The sequence below is a fragment of the Lycorma delicatula genome, chromosome 5 (assembly GCF_047948215.1).
Source record: "Lycorma delicatula isolate Av1 chromosome 5, ASM4794821v1, whole genome shotgun sequence".
Lineage (NCBI taxonomy): Eukaryota > Metazoa > Arthropoda > Insecta > Hemiptera > Fulgoridae > Lycorma > Lycorma delicatula.
The window spans coordinates 158837060-158851220 of record NC_134459.1 but is presented as its reverse complement, the minus strand read 5'-3'; the positions used below and the strand labels follow the sequence as shown (position 1 = coordinate 158851220).

Genomic DNA, 14161 nt, shown 5'->3' with positions numbered 1-14161 from the left:
ATTTTCTACATGAACAGTGAATTCTGTGTACTACTGCCAACTGTTAGAAGAGCCAAAACTTGCATATCGTCAAAAAAGACATCAATTTCCAAGATTTATTTAAGTTGAATACAAAATCTGAGAAAAAAGAGAAGAAATAGGTGCTGCAGATAATTCATTCATAATCAGGTAGGCCTTGAACTAAATGCAGTTTAGAAAATATGTTACAGACATTAGTAGACCTCTTAAATATCAAAACAGGTTTACAAAACATTCTACGAGAATAAAGTTTCACTGTTATCTGCCAAGATGATTATTTCACACACTTTATTTAATTTCTTTTTTATTAACTATTTTTTTTTTTTTTTTTAAATAAGAATTGGAGAAACTGACTTAGCCAACATAATGTACAAAAAATAAATGTTATTTTTTATGGACATACATAATATACATGTTTTAATATTAACGTCATTCTGTTTCACGACAACACTTGGCCCCATACCACAACTCAATCTTTAGAAAAAAATACATCATTATTCTGGATTAAACTGGAGCACCCTCCTTATAGTCCAGACCTATTGCTCTGCAATTATCACTTGTTTGGCCCACTAATAGAAGAACCCGGAGGGCAGAAATTTGAAGACGATGCTGCTGTTGAAGCGTTCATGTGCAACTGGTTGATGTCATGCTCACCTTCATTTTACAATAGTGGTATCAAAAAGCTATCTATCTGAGAGAAAAAATGTGTTTTCAAAAGAAGAAATTATGAAGAAAAATACTATTGAGTATGTATTTTTATTATCCTTCAGTAAATTATAAAACAAAAATTCCAGTTTATATTTGATTCACCCTGTAGTATTTTTATTTTTAGATTTTTATTATGCAGTAACAAAATTATTTCAATCATAACTCACAAAATAGGATCTGCAAAAGTACTTTCAATTAAGGTAAAATATGTCCTATTTCAATATTCTGTAATAGGTGGTTTATTTAAATACAACAGAATTTAAATACATATATATATATATATATATATATATAGTTTTCAATCTACTGCCAGGTCTGAGTGTGTGAGTATAGCAAATGGAATTATTGCTACTGGCTTGCCAAGCCTGATGTAGCTACAGATTAGTGCAATATAAGTGTAAAATGTTCCAGTAAACATTTAGTCTGGAACAGACAGGTCAACCATTCCTGAGATGTGTGGTTAATTGAAACCCAACCATCAAAAAACATTGATAACCACAGTCTAGCATTCAAATCCATAAAAAATCAAGTACTAACTTTACAAGTACTATAACCTTAGAAGTGTCAACTTCAAAAATCAGCTGATTTTGCGATGAGTTTAACCAGTAGACTAACCCAACGGTTTATTTATATATATATATATATATATATATATATATATACATGTGTGCACATACACACATATAATTTGACAACCAAAGCCGTCTCAGATTTCAATATAGCTATATTATATTTGAAGAATTTTATGTTAATAAAAAAAGAGAGAAAAGAAAAATTTACCGTTGAAGCTGTATACGCAATGCTTCCATGTCTTTTACAAAATGTTGAAGATCAGCAATAGTTTTGCTTTGGACATCAGAATTTTGCTTGAACTGAGATAAGTTTTGTTCATATTCCAATCTTTCTTTCTCTAGAATTTTCACCTGTTAATGAAAATTTGCTTTAAAAAAGAGAACATAAAAAATTACAAATAATTATTACTATTAAAATTGGATTTTATTTACATATAAATTACACAAAAAAATTAGAAAAGGTACAAATTAATAAACTGCTCTACAGAATGTATCCAGAATGAAGTCCTTCTTTAGTAATATGTAAACCCTCCTATACGTTACACAAAACGTTTTCAACAATTTTTTCCATTATTTTGTGACAGACCAGTAACAATTTGTAACACTGAATCAAATCTATTCACCACACACTAAATATTAATTTTCTATTATACGAAAATGTAAACAAATGAGTAAAAAATTAACGAAAACTCAACTGTCTAACAACAATCAGACAAATTTTCATAAAGATGTGGCTCAGTACTCCATAACTGTAGGTGTATCAAGAGCCTACCGGTTCAGATCCTGTTAGTTCCTAACAGGATCATTTCACATTAAGGCTAAAAGTTAGTTTTCCCTGTATACAGATTTAAATTTTGTAAGAGATGGGAAATTCTTTCCTTAGTAATAATAGCAATTACTATTATATTTTTCAGTTCTTTTTTGGCATACTGATAATAATGGCAATGAAAAATTATATTGTTGCCATATATGAAAATTGCAATGTCTCCACTACTGACAATCAAGATTTGTTTAAGCTGAATACAAAATCTGAGAAGAAATAGGTGCTGCAGATACTTCATAATCAGCTAGGCCTTGAACTAGGTGCAGTTTAGAAAATATGTTGCAGAGACATTAGTAGTAGACCTCTTAAATATCAACCAAAAGGCCAAATTCTAAAAACAGGTTTACAAAACATTCTACGAGAATAAAGTTTCACTGTTATCAGCCAAGATGATTACTTCACACACTTTATTTAACTTCTTTTTTATTAACTTTTTTTTTTAAAATAAGAATTGGAGAAACTGACTTAGCCAACATAATATATAAAAAATAAATGTTATTTTTCATACACATACATAATAAACATGCGTAATACGACATTATTAATATTATTAAACATGACATTATATTATTATTAAAACTGAGTATTAATTAAAACTAATTCTACATAATTAATTTCCAAAGAGACTCCTACAAACTACCAAAATTTATCAATTTTTCAGAAAAGCTATTTTTTTTAGAAAAGAAAAAATATTTAAAAACATTTAATGAATAAAATGAACAGTTCAAACATTTTAAAAAGCAATATATTCAAGATAACATACTACCTTAATAAATAACTTGAAAAAAACATCCTAGCAGTAGAGTAATGTTAAGCATGCAATACTCCTTTCAATTCTTTTACATACATTCATGAAGCGATCACTGCTTCAATAGATGAATTTAAATCAAACTTAACAAACATATAAAAAATCAAAAACCTTAAAATGTAGAAAGAAGTGTTAATTTTCTCCTTAATATATGATATTAATCATTAACAATGACTAATATATCTCTATGAGATGTTAACATTGCAACATTTGTTACTATTGGACCATACAATTTGCAATCATATATATATATATTTTTTTTTCCTAGTCATTTAATAAATTATTTACCCTTTCCTATATTTTGAAGATTTTGATTTTTTGTTAGAATTTGCTCATCTAGTCTCATATCCAAAACGTATTGGTTGTAAGAAAAAGCATTCACAAGCAAATGCAACAAAAGTGTGAAGCTATAAGGTGAAATTTTATAAAAAGAATTATATTTTATTATATTAATATTTCTTTATCTAATTTTGATTATTAAATAACAGAAAGTAAAATATTTTTTATAAGTAAGTAAACAAGAATGAGCAATAAGCAAATTTTCCAAATGAAAATAAATCAAAACTTTCATAACAGATTAGAAAAATATTTGGACTTCTTAATTTTATTACATGTAAATTTTATTCCTCAATGAGCCATTTCCTTTATTCCAAACATAACTAACACATTTTGTCAAATTTCATAATATCATCAACTTTTTTTTCTAACCCAGCCCGTAAACTTATGTTTGTAAAATTTATCTCCTCGAAGTTTAAAAATTCCAAAAAAAACCAGTTAACACATTGAAGCCAAAGCCCGAAAACTTTCAGGCCATCAAATTTAATTCTATACTAAAGCTTCTGCAGCTTATTTACATGCCTAGGGTTTTGTAAACCATACACTGAATAGTTTAGTTCAAGTCACTTTGTTATCACTGCACTCTGGCAAGTAGTTTTGAAACTATAAAAGAAAAACAAACTATTTGCACACTGAGGTTAAACATGTTTACGGTTGAGTTTTCGTTTTTTGAGATGTATATTTCACAGTTTACTGCAGTAAGTTTTTTCTTTATGTCAGTGTTTATTGTATTTTTTAGTAGGTTACATGATTGATAATGCTTGTTTTGTAATAACAAAGACGCATGTAATTAGAAAACGCATGTTTTGTAATTGTGCATGTTTTTTTAATTTTCTTCTGTGATTTATTACCGACAACTGACTTTATGAATTTTTTTTTTTAAGTCTTACTCCGTGTACACTTTCTTGTTGTTACTGTATGTAAATTTGTCTGTTATTATCTCGTATTAGTGTAAATTGACAGACGTCATATTGGTTTTATATTATTATAATGGATGAGTTACAAAATAAAAAAAATGTCAGCTTAGTAAATGAAGTTCTCATGGAATCTGATTCAGAATTATTTGAATGAATTACAAATTGATCAGAAGTATTAAATAATTAAGAAAATACAAACTATTAAATTCTTGGACACGTGACCATAAAATGGAAACAGCAATCCAGTGACACTGAATATGAAGAGACTGTAAGAAATCAAAAAGGTACAAGGTTGGAAAATATTCAATGGCACAGATTTGAAATGCCTTATTACACCACTAATGATGAAGTAATAACAACAAAAACTCGTCAAAATATAATTAAAAAATTCCCAAGTGTTGCATGTCAGTTTAGATATCTAAATTAAACTACAACTGATTGCTGGAAAATATTTTTTCCAGATAAGACAAATCAAAAATTATAGACAATGAGTGCTTTGTATACTACAAAAGAGACTGCCCATCCACAACATTTGAGTTATCAGCATTCTTTGGTATATTATAATTGGTTGGCATCAAAAAGGTACACAACCTGAATATAGATGACACAGCATCTGATATTTACTTGGCAACTATGTCCAGAAGATATTTCATATATTTATCCAAGTGATTCACTTTGACGACCTAACCACAAGAGCTGATCGAATTACTAAAGACAACCTTAAACCTATATGGCTAATTTTGAAGATTTTATGAATCAGTATAAAACATCTAACCATATCGGTAAAACCATCACAATAGATGAAATGTTAGAACCATTTCAGGGAAAATGTTGCTTCAGGCAATATATTGCAGATAACCCGCCAAGTATGCCATAAAAATATATGCCCGCAAACTTTTTTAACCAGCAACATGGAAGTGTATGCAAGCCAACAACGAAATGGTCCCTACAAAATTAAAACACTGCTAGTTGTGTGGTGACAAATATTATACTGTCGTGCCTCTTGCAAATAACCTATACATAAACAATCATCTTAATATAGCTAAACAATTCAAAAAAATAGGCCATAACATTCCAGTGAATTTCTGTACATGAAATAGCGTAAAATGAACAGCAAACAAACAAACAAATGTATTTTAGTTTATGTTCTTAAAAAAAATAAAAACCATACCTGTGATTTCAGCAATGCATTCAGATTATATAATTGAAGAGACAATCAGGGAAAAAACAAACTGGAGGTTATAACATTTTACAACCTCACCAAAGGTGCTGTGGACGTTGTTGATCGAATTAAGGCCAAATATCTGTGAAATGTATTAGCAATTGTTGGCTGCTAACAATGTTTTCTGGTTTACTAAATGTTGCAAGAGTAAATTATAGGTTATAAAGTGAATTACCTATTCGCTTTATAGGTAATAAAGCGAAAACTTATTGCAAGAAAAGTGTTCATCACAGAACTTTCAAGGTTACTGATTAAACCTCATCTGATCAATAGAGCTGCAATTTGCAGACTTCCATTTTTATTGAGCCAAAAGATAAAGAATATAACAGTATCAGGGAAACAACACGAATTAAACCTACTACATAGGTGAAACCTAGATGCACTCTCTGTCCGGCAAGAAAAGATAGATACATGCAGCACAAGCGTATGTACAAATTCCTACAACATTTGCAGAAATTCAATTTGTAAAGATCATACACAAAAAACCACGTTAATTTGTTATATATGTGTTGAAATAATTGAGTCATATGAGTGAAAATTATGTTTTATGTTGATAAGCTAAGTTTTTTATATTGATTAATACTGTTTTACTTTTTAATAAAAATATTGCGTTTTGTAGATCACTGAAGAAACTAGATTACTATGTTGGAAGCCAAAATAAATAAGTAAAATGGACAAAAAGATATTCTCAGGTACATTTATTTTAAATGTTTATATTTTATATCTTTTTTTTTTTTTTTTTTTATTAATACTATTTACTTTTTATAGTCATTTAATCACATTATTATTGTTTATATGTAGACAACATTTATTAATAAATTTTTAAACTTTATAACATTAATAATCATTATTTTTAATTTTATGTTACTGAGTAAATGAGTAAGAATAAAGAATAAAGAATAAATAAAAACTATTAAAAAATCAAAACGTGTATGCAAATCAAAAAACCTTTTTACATTCACACAATACAAAATCTCAATGCATGAGTTACCGTGCAACTTTACTTAATGTGAGTTACCATGGGTTAAACACAAAACATATAAATACACTACAGGCTGCATAATAGAAAAAAGATTTTATTTACCTCTGTTAAGTACTGACAACTGATATATTAAGTTTATTACGCACAAATCTAATCTATGTTTCACAGAATTCAAACTAGGATTTTTAGTAATCGATAAAAAAAATGACTAAATGGCAAGTTAAAAAAAACCCAGCCTAAACTGGGAATTGAAATCAAAATCTAAAATATATTAGTTAGTACATCAACTGATTTGAGGGAAGAAAGATGCTATTATTACCTTAGATGCAAGATTATGACTTTCTTCGGTACAGGATTGTAATTTAACACGACAAACATCTAATTCATGCTGTAATAGCTTTCTAGCATGTTCATTTTCATCCTGTTCATGTTGAATTAGCATCAGTTTTACTTGTTCTTCTTTCAACTGCTGACCTAAAAGAATAAACACCAACACACATATTTATCATTGCTGATAAAGAAAAACGTTTTACAATTTAAGATTAATTTTACGTAAAATAAAAACAATGTAAACACTAAACAGTCTGCAACAGATAAAAAAAATTATCTATTTACAAGAAATTAGATACTAATATAAATAAGATAAAATAATACACACCTAAAGTATAAGCTTTATTGTCTTCAGACTCCTGAAACTGTTTAATGGATTCTTGAGCATCATGTTTTACTTTTTCAGCTTCTTCAAGAACTTCTTGTACTTTACCATTCAGTTGCTCAACTTTTGTTTCTAGTTCCTAAAATGAAGGATAAATGTTAAATTCAGTTCTAATTAATACATTCAAATGAATTTAAAAGTATTTCAGTTTTGTTGAGGGCAGGTAGAGGAGGACTAGTAAAACTGGGAGCAAAGAGTCCTGAACATTTCAAAATAATAGTTTCTTGCTAGTCCCTAGCAGAATATAACTGAAAAAGAATAATTATTAAAAAAAAAACACTACTTTTGTTTGTTAAGTTTAAGGAGACAAATGATTTAGGTTATATCTCAAGATAAAAAAACCCTAAACTCTACAACATGATTTAGTTTTTTTGGCCCTCAGGACCAGAACAATTTTTTAAAAAGATTGATGTGAATATTACTTTTTCATAACTGAAGAAGGCTAGGGAAAACTGGCCTGATACTGAAACTTTGGGACACAAAGTTTGTAATTGGTCCCTGAGCATAAAACATTTTCAAATATAACAGGAGTTCAATTTTGCCAATGTTAATTGTACAAGTCCCAGGAGGGGGGATGATCCATATTCCTGCACCAAAAAAAAAATCAGATCTTAAAATTTTCTGGAAGTGCAGTAAGAGATTTTCTCACAACCACTTTATTTCTAATTTATACGTTATTAATCATAATATCTTGTAGTATCAGAGAAGGAATAAGGGAGTATAAGTAACATGAGGTAATTCCTACAACACCTACGTAACTCGGGAAGTAAGCTTTTTAAAAATACAGAAGTAATTCTCAAATCAGTTCAGTAGCTTCTGAAATTACATGGAAAGACTGGTAAACAAACAAACTGCCTCTCCACACAACATAGTATAAACAACCAAAATCAGTGGCGTACTGATACTGAAATTAACATTTTAAATCTGGTTTTCAAAATAATTTGGAAAAATTTCATAACACTTATCACAATAAAGGATTTTTTTTTAAAGTAATTATTTATAAGTGAAAAATAAATTTAATAAATGTGTGCTCTAAAAATGGTGAACAGTTGACTATACCTCTATAATATAATTGACTGTAACAATGTAATATTTTATCACAAAATCTATAGAAAATGTTAAAGGTTACAATAAAAATTCAACAACCAATCAGAGTTTATTAGATTTCACATTCAAGCAAGTACTTGATCAAGTCAGTGGATATCTGAATTAATATTTCTAAACATCACTTTTATTCTAACAAAAATTGTTTATTAATAATCATTAATTGTATGTATTTATACTCATTGTAACAAAAATGATAATTGCAACAATGTGGTTACAAAGGGAAACGAGCAGAAATTTACACAGTTTACACAGAAAACATGTAACATTTTTCCTAAAAAAACCAAAAAAAAAACCATGATAAATTAATAAACTTAAATATTTTTCAATAATTTAAAAAATAATGAATTTTACAATGGACAAAATAGCCAACTACTTAACTACTTCAGTAAACTTTCATAATGTAACAACAATGTAGCAATGAAAAAAAGCCGACAACCACAATTACAGGACTTTCCTACCATGCGGCTTTTTTCTAGTGATTTCTAGTGATTTTTTCTAGTATCATTTATAGTGACATATCAGATGTAGTGACCAAAAACTTGTCTCTTGGTTGGTGTTAATACATAATGTATGCTGTTAATACATAAATAAAGTATGTATATTGTTTATAATTACATCGGTTGTAGTGACATATCGGTTATTATGACTTATTTTTTCTACTGCAATGCAACATTTCATCGCTTATAATGACAGACAGAAGTGATTCATCAGTAATGTAGTACAGTATATCTACATTGTAACTACAGAAATATTTTTTCTTACACTTGTACTGTAATTCTTTTTTTTTAACTTCTTCATGTACCAGATTACTGTAAACTGAAGCAATCACATTCAGTTGTTATTAATCTTTTGCAGTGAGCATGTCATATGATGCGGGTACAGTATTTTATTTTATATATACTGTGTAATTCATTCAATAGTGATTTAATTATGATTTTCCCAAAAACATTCACGATAGAGGAAAAAGCACACACTATTAGGAGGTTACAGAATGGCAAAACTAATTAGAACATCGCCCAAGAATTAAAAGTAGTTCATTCGACAATATCGATAATATGGAAGAAAAAGATAAGGAAAAATTTTGAAACAAATTCTGTGAAATCAAAAAAATTACGGCCTAGTGAACATAATGATGTAAAACAAAATAACAGACTTTTTGCAGAAAGAGTAATTTTTACAATTTTTCTCTACCTTATATTACTCTACTGTATTTGCATATATTATTGTGTAATTTTGTTTTTGTTTTTTTTTATAATATTTTTGCAGAAATAAATTATTATTATTATTACTGTATTACAGTACCTGTGTAGATGGCTTATTAAGGTAGTACCACTAAGTTACCTAAACATTGGTTACTGTGACTATTGGTTATAATGACCTAAAATCATCGGTCCCTTGGAGGTCATTATGAACAATATTTATTGTATTTATCATTTTATTTAAATATAATATTTTTTATTTCTTTAATTCAATGATTCTAACTAAAGTGTGCACGCATACTGTATTTCATTCGCATGGATGTGGTATTACGAGTGGCCACTTTAAATACATTTTTACACTTTAAATATTATTCATTTATGTAATTTTACCGCTCACCTGGATGTTACAACATAGAAGATGACTACAGCAGCTATATGTCAGTGCTACACTAGCAACCCTTGTGGTGAGAGGGAACACACTATACCCACTAGCTTATTTAGGGCATTTTTTTGGGGTGGGGGTGCAATTTTGCAAAATTTTTTTTGGAAAAATTATTTTTTAATTGTTAACAAATATGCCTAACTAAAATAAGACTTTAACTAGGCGAAATCTCGAGATACTGAGGGTGACCTTGTTCTACAGCCTCACCCCCTTGACTATTTAAAGTTAAAAAGTTAATGGTATCAATGCCCTTATATAGAAGTAATCTGCCCAAGTTTGATCAAAATCAGTCAAGTAAACATGCGACACTAATACCAAACACACACATATATATGAACATCTGGAAAATTTCCATTTGGTTTTCTGGGTTCCTTCGGTGTCAAAAAGTAAAGCATTGTTGAAAACCACAAATGCTCAAACTGGACCAATTACCATACTTTCCCTTCTATACCTATAACTCTGCTATAGTGCTAGATGGGAAAGTAAGTGTTAACCCAACACTTTACACGATAAAAATTAAAAATGTAACATTTATCCTAAAAAAAATCCAAAAAAAATTAGCAATGATAAATTAATCAACTTAAATATTTTTCAATTTAAAAAATAATGAGTTTTACCAATCCACAAAACAGCAAACTGCTTAACTACCTCAGTAAACTTTCATAATGTAGCAACAGTATTGAAATGATATAAAACAAAAATGGTTTAATTCTGACATAAAATATCATTTTGGTGTGAAAATCATTAGAATGCAAATACGAGGGCTATTCAGAAAGTAAGGAACATTTCCACCTGACGCCGCCAGGTGCACGCCAATCGCGTATATATTGGTGTGATCATGCTCAGCACCTCAGTCAGCATCCAGCCGTGACAACGGGAACATCCCCACACTGCCCGTTTTTTTTATATACTTATTTGAAATGTGTGCTGCAATCGAAAATCCCGCCAGTTGTGAGGTGCGGTCTGTGATTCGTTTTTTGTTGGCAAAAAACTTAAAACCAATAGAAATTCACCGGGAACTGTGTGAAGTATACAGGAACAACATAATAAGTGAAAGTTCTGTAAGGAAGTGGTGCATTCAGTTTAAAAATGGCCGAACAAACGTTCACAATAAAGAGAAGAGTGGACGTCCAAGCATTGTGATTGATGATCTGGTCTCCAAAGTTGACGAAAAAATTCGTGAAAACCGCCGTTTCACAATAACTGAGCTTTCTCTATGTTAACCACAAGTTTCACGGACTTTATTGTTTGAAATTGTTTCACAGAAGCTAGGCTACTACAAATTTTGTGCAAGATGGGTGTGTCACTGAGTGGTTGAGATCACAGGCGGCAGAATTCTATGACACAGGAATTTCAAAGCTTGTCCACCGCTATGATAAGTGCCTGAATTTGTATGGTGATTATGTTGAAAAGTAGTATTTTAGTCCCTCTTTCACATGTATATAATAAAAAGTTTTTCTTGTACTTGGTTTTTTAAAATTCCAAAACGTTCATTACTTTCTGAATAGCCCACGTAGTTGGAAAACAATTTTCATAATTTTTTTTCCGTTAATTTCATTGAAAAAACTACTAAATGGATCCATGAGATAAGAAATACAAAGTTAAAGGCAGTTACTAAAAATTCAAACAAACCTTTCTGTCTGAAGTCGGTTATAAAAAGCCAGCAAAGCGTTGCATAACTTTCCCAGCTTCGCCCTTTTAACAGATCTCTATTTTAAATATACCATATGGTTTTTAAATATTATGATTATTTTTACTTAAAATCAATCAAATAAATTATGAATAAAAGTAGGAAAAGATAACAGAAATACATTTTAAATAACAAATTTAGTAACAATTACAAAACTCTGTTCTTACAGAGTATTCCTAGATTTTCTGACAACATATCACTAGCTGGTACTAATTAAAGCTACCTGATTTACCTCATTTAAAAATTAATAACCCATTTTACATTTTCCTTATAAGGAAACTTTTTAATTAAATCTTATGCATTTACATAAAATATGTTTAAGGATATTAGAAGAAAACTAATAAATGTAAAATCAAATATTACCTTACCCATTTATCTATAGGGAGTGCAGATTGGAAATTATGCAGTCTGACAACTTTATCTCTGCTTTCACATATAATTTTTGCATTTCATTTAAACAATTTCAGTATAATTGCAGCTGTTTATCAATCAATTTTAATAAATAAAATGCCAATTTGTTCACTATAAAAGGTTTAATAATTTATCTAATAAAATATTATTCAATAAAACTAATATTAATGAAGCTATTATTATAAATTGTAATGGCTGCCATTTTGAAATTTTCAAAGCTAAAAATTTCAAACTTATTTTTTTTTTAGAAGTTGATGGGTAAATATACATAAAATTTCATTAAAATATCTCAACCCATTCCTAAGATACAATTTTTATTGAAAAAACACAAAATGGTGAAGACAGAAAATAAAGCAAATAAGGCATTAACTTATATGAAGTTTTTTGTTTATTTTGATGCCCTAAATTAGTCCCTTAAGTTTGGCGAACACCCCACCCCCAAACCCCCCTGGGGACCCTTTATAACTAGTGCAGAGGGATTTTAAAAATTACCGACAGGTAAAATGAAGCGAGATAGGGGATTGGTCTACATAAAAATTTTGTTTCTTAAGTTTGGCAACACCTCCCAGGCCATCCTGCTAAGGAAAAAAAAAATAAATAAGTTTCTCCAATGTTCCCCTTAGAGCATACAGCACCCAAGACAGGAACAACAATACAGATTAACAATCTTGTATAGACCTGCTCAGATACATATTGGAACAAATTTCTTTTTCTTCAGACATCACATTGCCACCAGAGAACAGATTCGGGCTTTCTTGAAGAAATCCTCACCTATGCTCAGAATTGTGTGCAATATAGTACCAACTGAAAAATAGATGTTCCAACAGCAATTCTAACTGAAGATGTCTAAGGCAGATGCAGTTACTTTTACAGTGAAATATATCTTGTAATGCTTTATTTTCACATCTTGTAACGCATTATTTTCACTGACATAGAGAGAAATGATGTACAAAAAATCATTAACTAATCATAATCAGGCTTCAATTATAAAAGTTTAGTAAAATATAAACAAAAATTTTTATGTTCAAAATTATTATTATTAGAATAAAATGATGAGAAATAAACACCTTAGTCTATTTTTGGATACTAACATTTATACTAATACTGTATAGTACAGTAGTACTACAGTACTACAGTAAGCCTGGATTTAAATTATCCATGCTTTGTTAAGCCTGAATAATTTAAATAATCCAGGATTTGTTAAGCCTGGATAATTTAAATAAAACTCATCAACCCAATTTCTGTTTGTCAAGATTCTGCCATAAATATAAATATTTTCTCCATCTAATTTTTTAATATTTCTTATAGCCCCGCGTTTTAAAATGGTCATTCTTTTCCTTTATAGCTTTACTATTTTTCTTGTTTTACTCCAAAGCTTAATTTTATCTTCAGCTTATATATTAATAAAAACAAGCATAAACAAGATTATTATCATAAACCATTTAAAAACCTTTTACTTAAAATTTAAACCAAGATTGTCATTTATTTATTTCCTTGTTTTTTTATACATATTTTTTGTACAGTGTCTTGATGATGATGATTATATAACAATCAAAATGGCTATTTTACATTTTAAGTAAAACTTTTATAAACAATTTTTAAGAATAATCAATTGTTTTTTTTTAATAATCTTTTTTTTAACTTATCTCAGTTACCATTCTATATGTATTTTTTTTTATCAAACATGTTTGATAAAAATGTTTTTCATATGCCAGTATATAAAATTGATAAATTTGTATCAATATTATCGAACTGTCAATGAAGTACCATTCCCTATAAATATGAAATAAATAAATGATTAGTATTGTCACTACTTTGGATTGAATTAATTAAAAAAATTATTGACAACATTACTTAAATGACTAAACAAATAAAACAAATAGTTTATTTTTAAAAGTATAATTATTAGAAAAAAATGTTCAAATAATTTCACAATTTTTCAATACGTTTAATAAACAAACATACATAAAAAAAATTATGTTCCATCAATAATACCTTACGAGTGTCAGTTTCAGTCTTCAATTTATTCTGCAGCCACTTTATTTTAATATCTCTTGAATTTATTTCTTCTTTCATACTGTCAATTTCCTTCTGAGCAGCAGACAGTTCTGAACACTACAAACAAAAAAAAGATTAATTAAAAAGTTACTTTTTTCAAATAATAGCTAACAAAAAAGCTATAAGGTAATACACGCTAATAAATGAAGCTTT

General features: G+C 28.7%; 1 protein-coding gene across 3 annotated transcripts in view; it reads right to left on the bottom strand.

Moving 5' to 3' along the window:
* LOC142325537 (uncharacterized) overlaps positions 1 to 14161 on the bottom strand; it is a 70504-nt gene that overhangs the window by 28679 nt on the left and 27664 nt on the right. For all 3 annotated transcript variants that reach the window (XM_075367405.1, XM_075367407.1, XM_075367406.1), the window contains 4 exons: positions 13946 to 14065; positions 7045 to 7180; positions 6706 to 6860; positions 1507 to 1649 (listed from right to left, as the gene is read on the bottom strand). In XM_075367405.1, coding sequence (XP_075223520.1) covers positions 1507 to 1649; positions 6706 to 6860; positions 7045 to 7180; positions 13946 to 14065 — 554 coding nt within the window. The remainder of the gene's footprint in view (positions 1 to 1506; positions 1650 to 6705; positions 6861 to 7044; positions 7181 to 13945; positions 14066 to 14161) is intronic.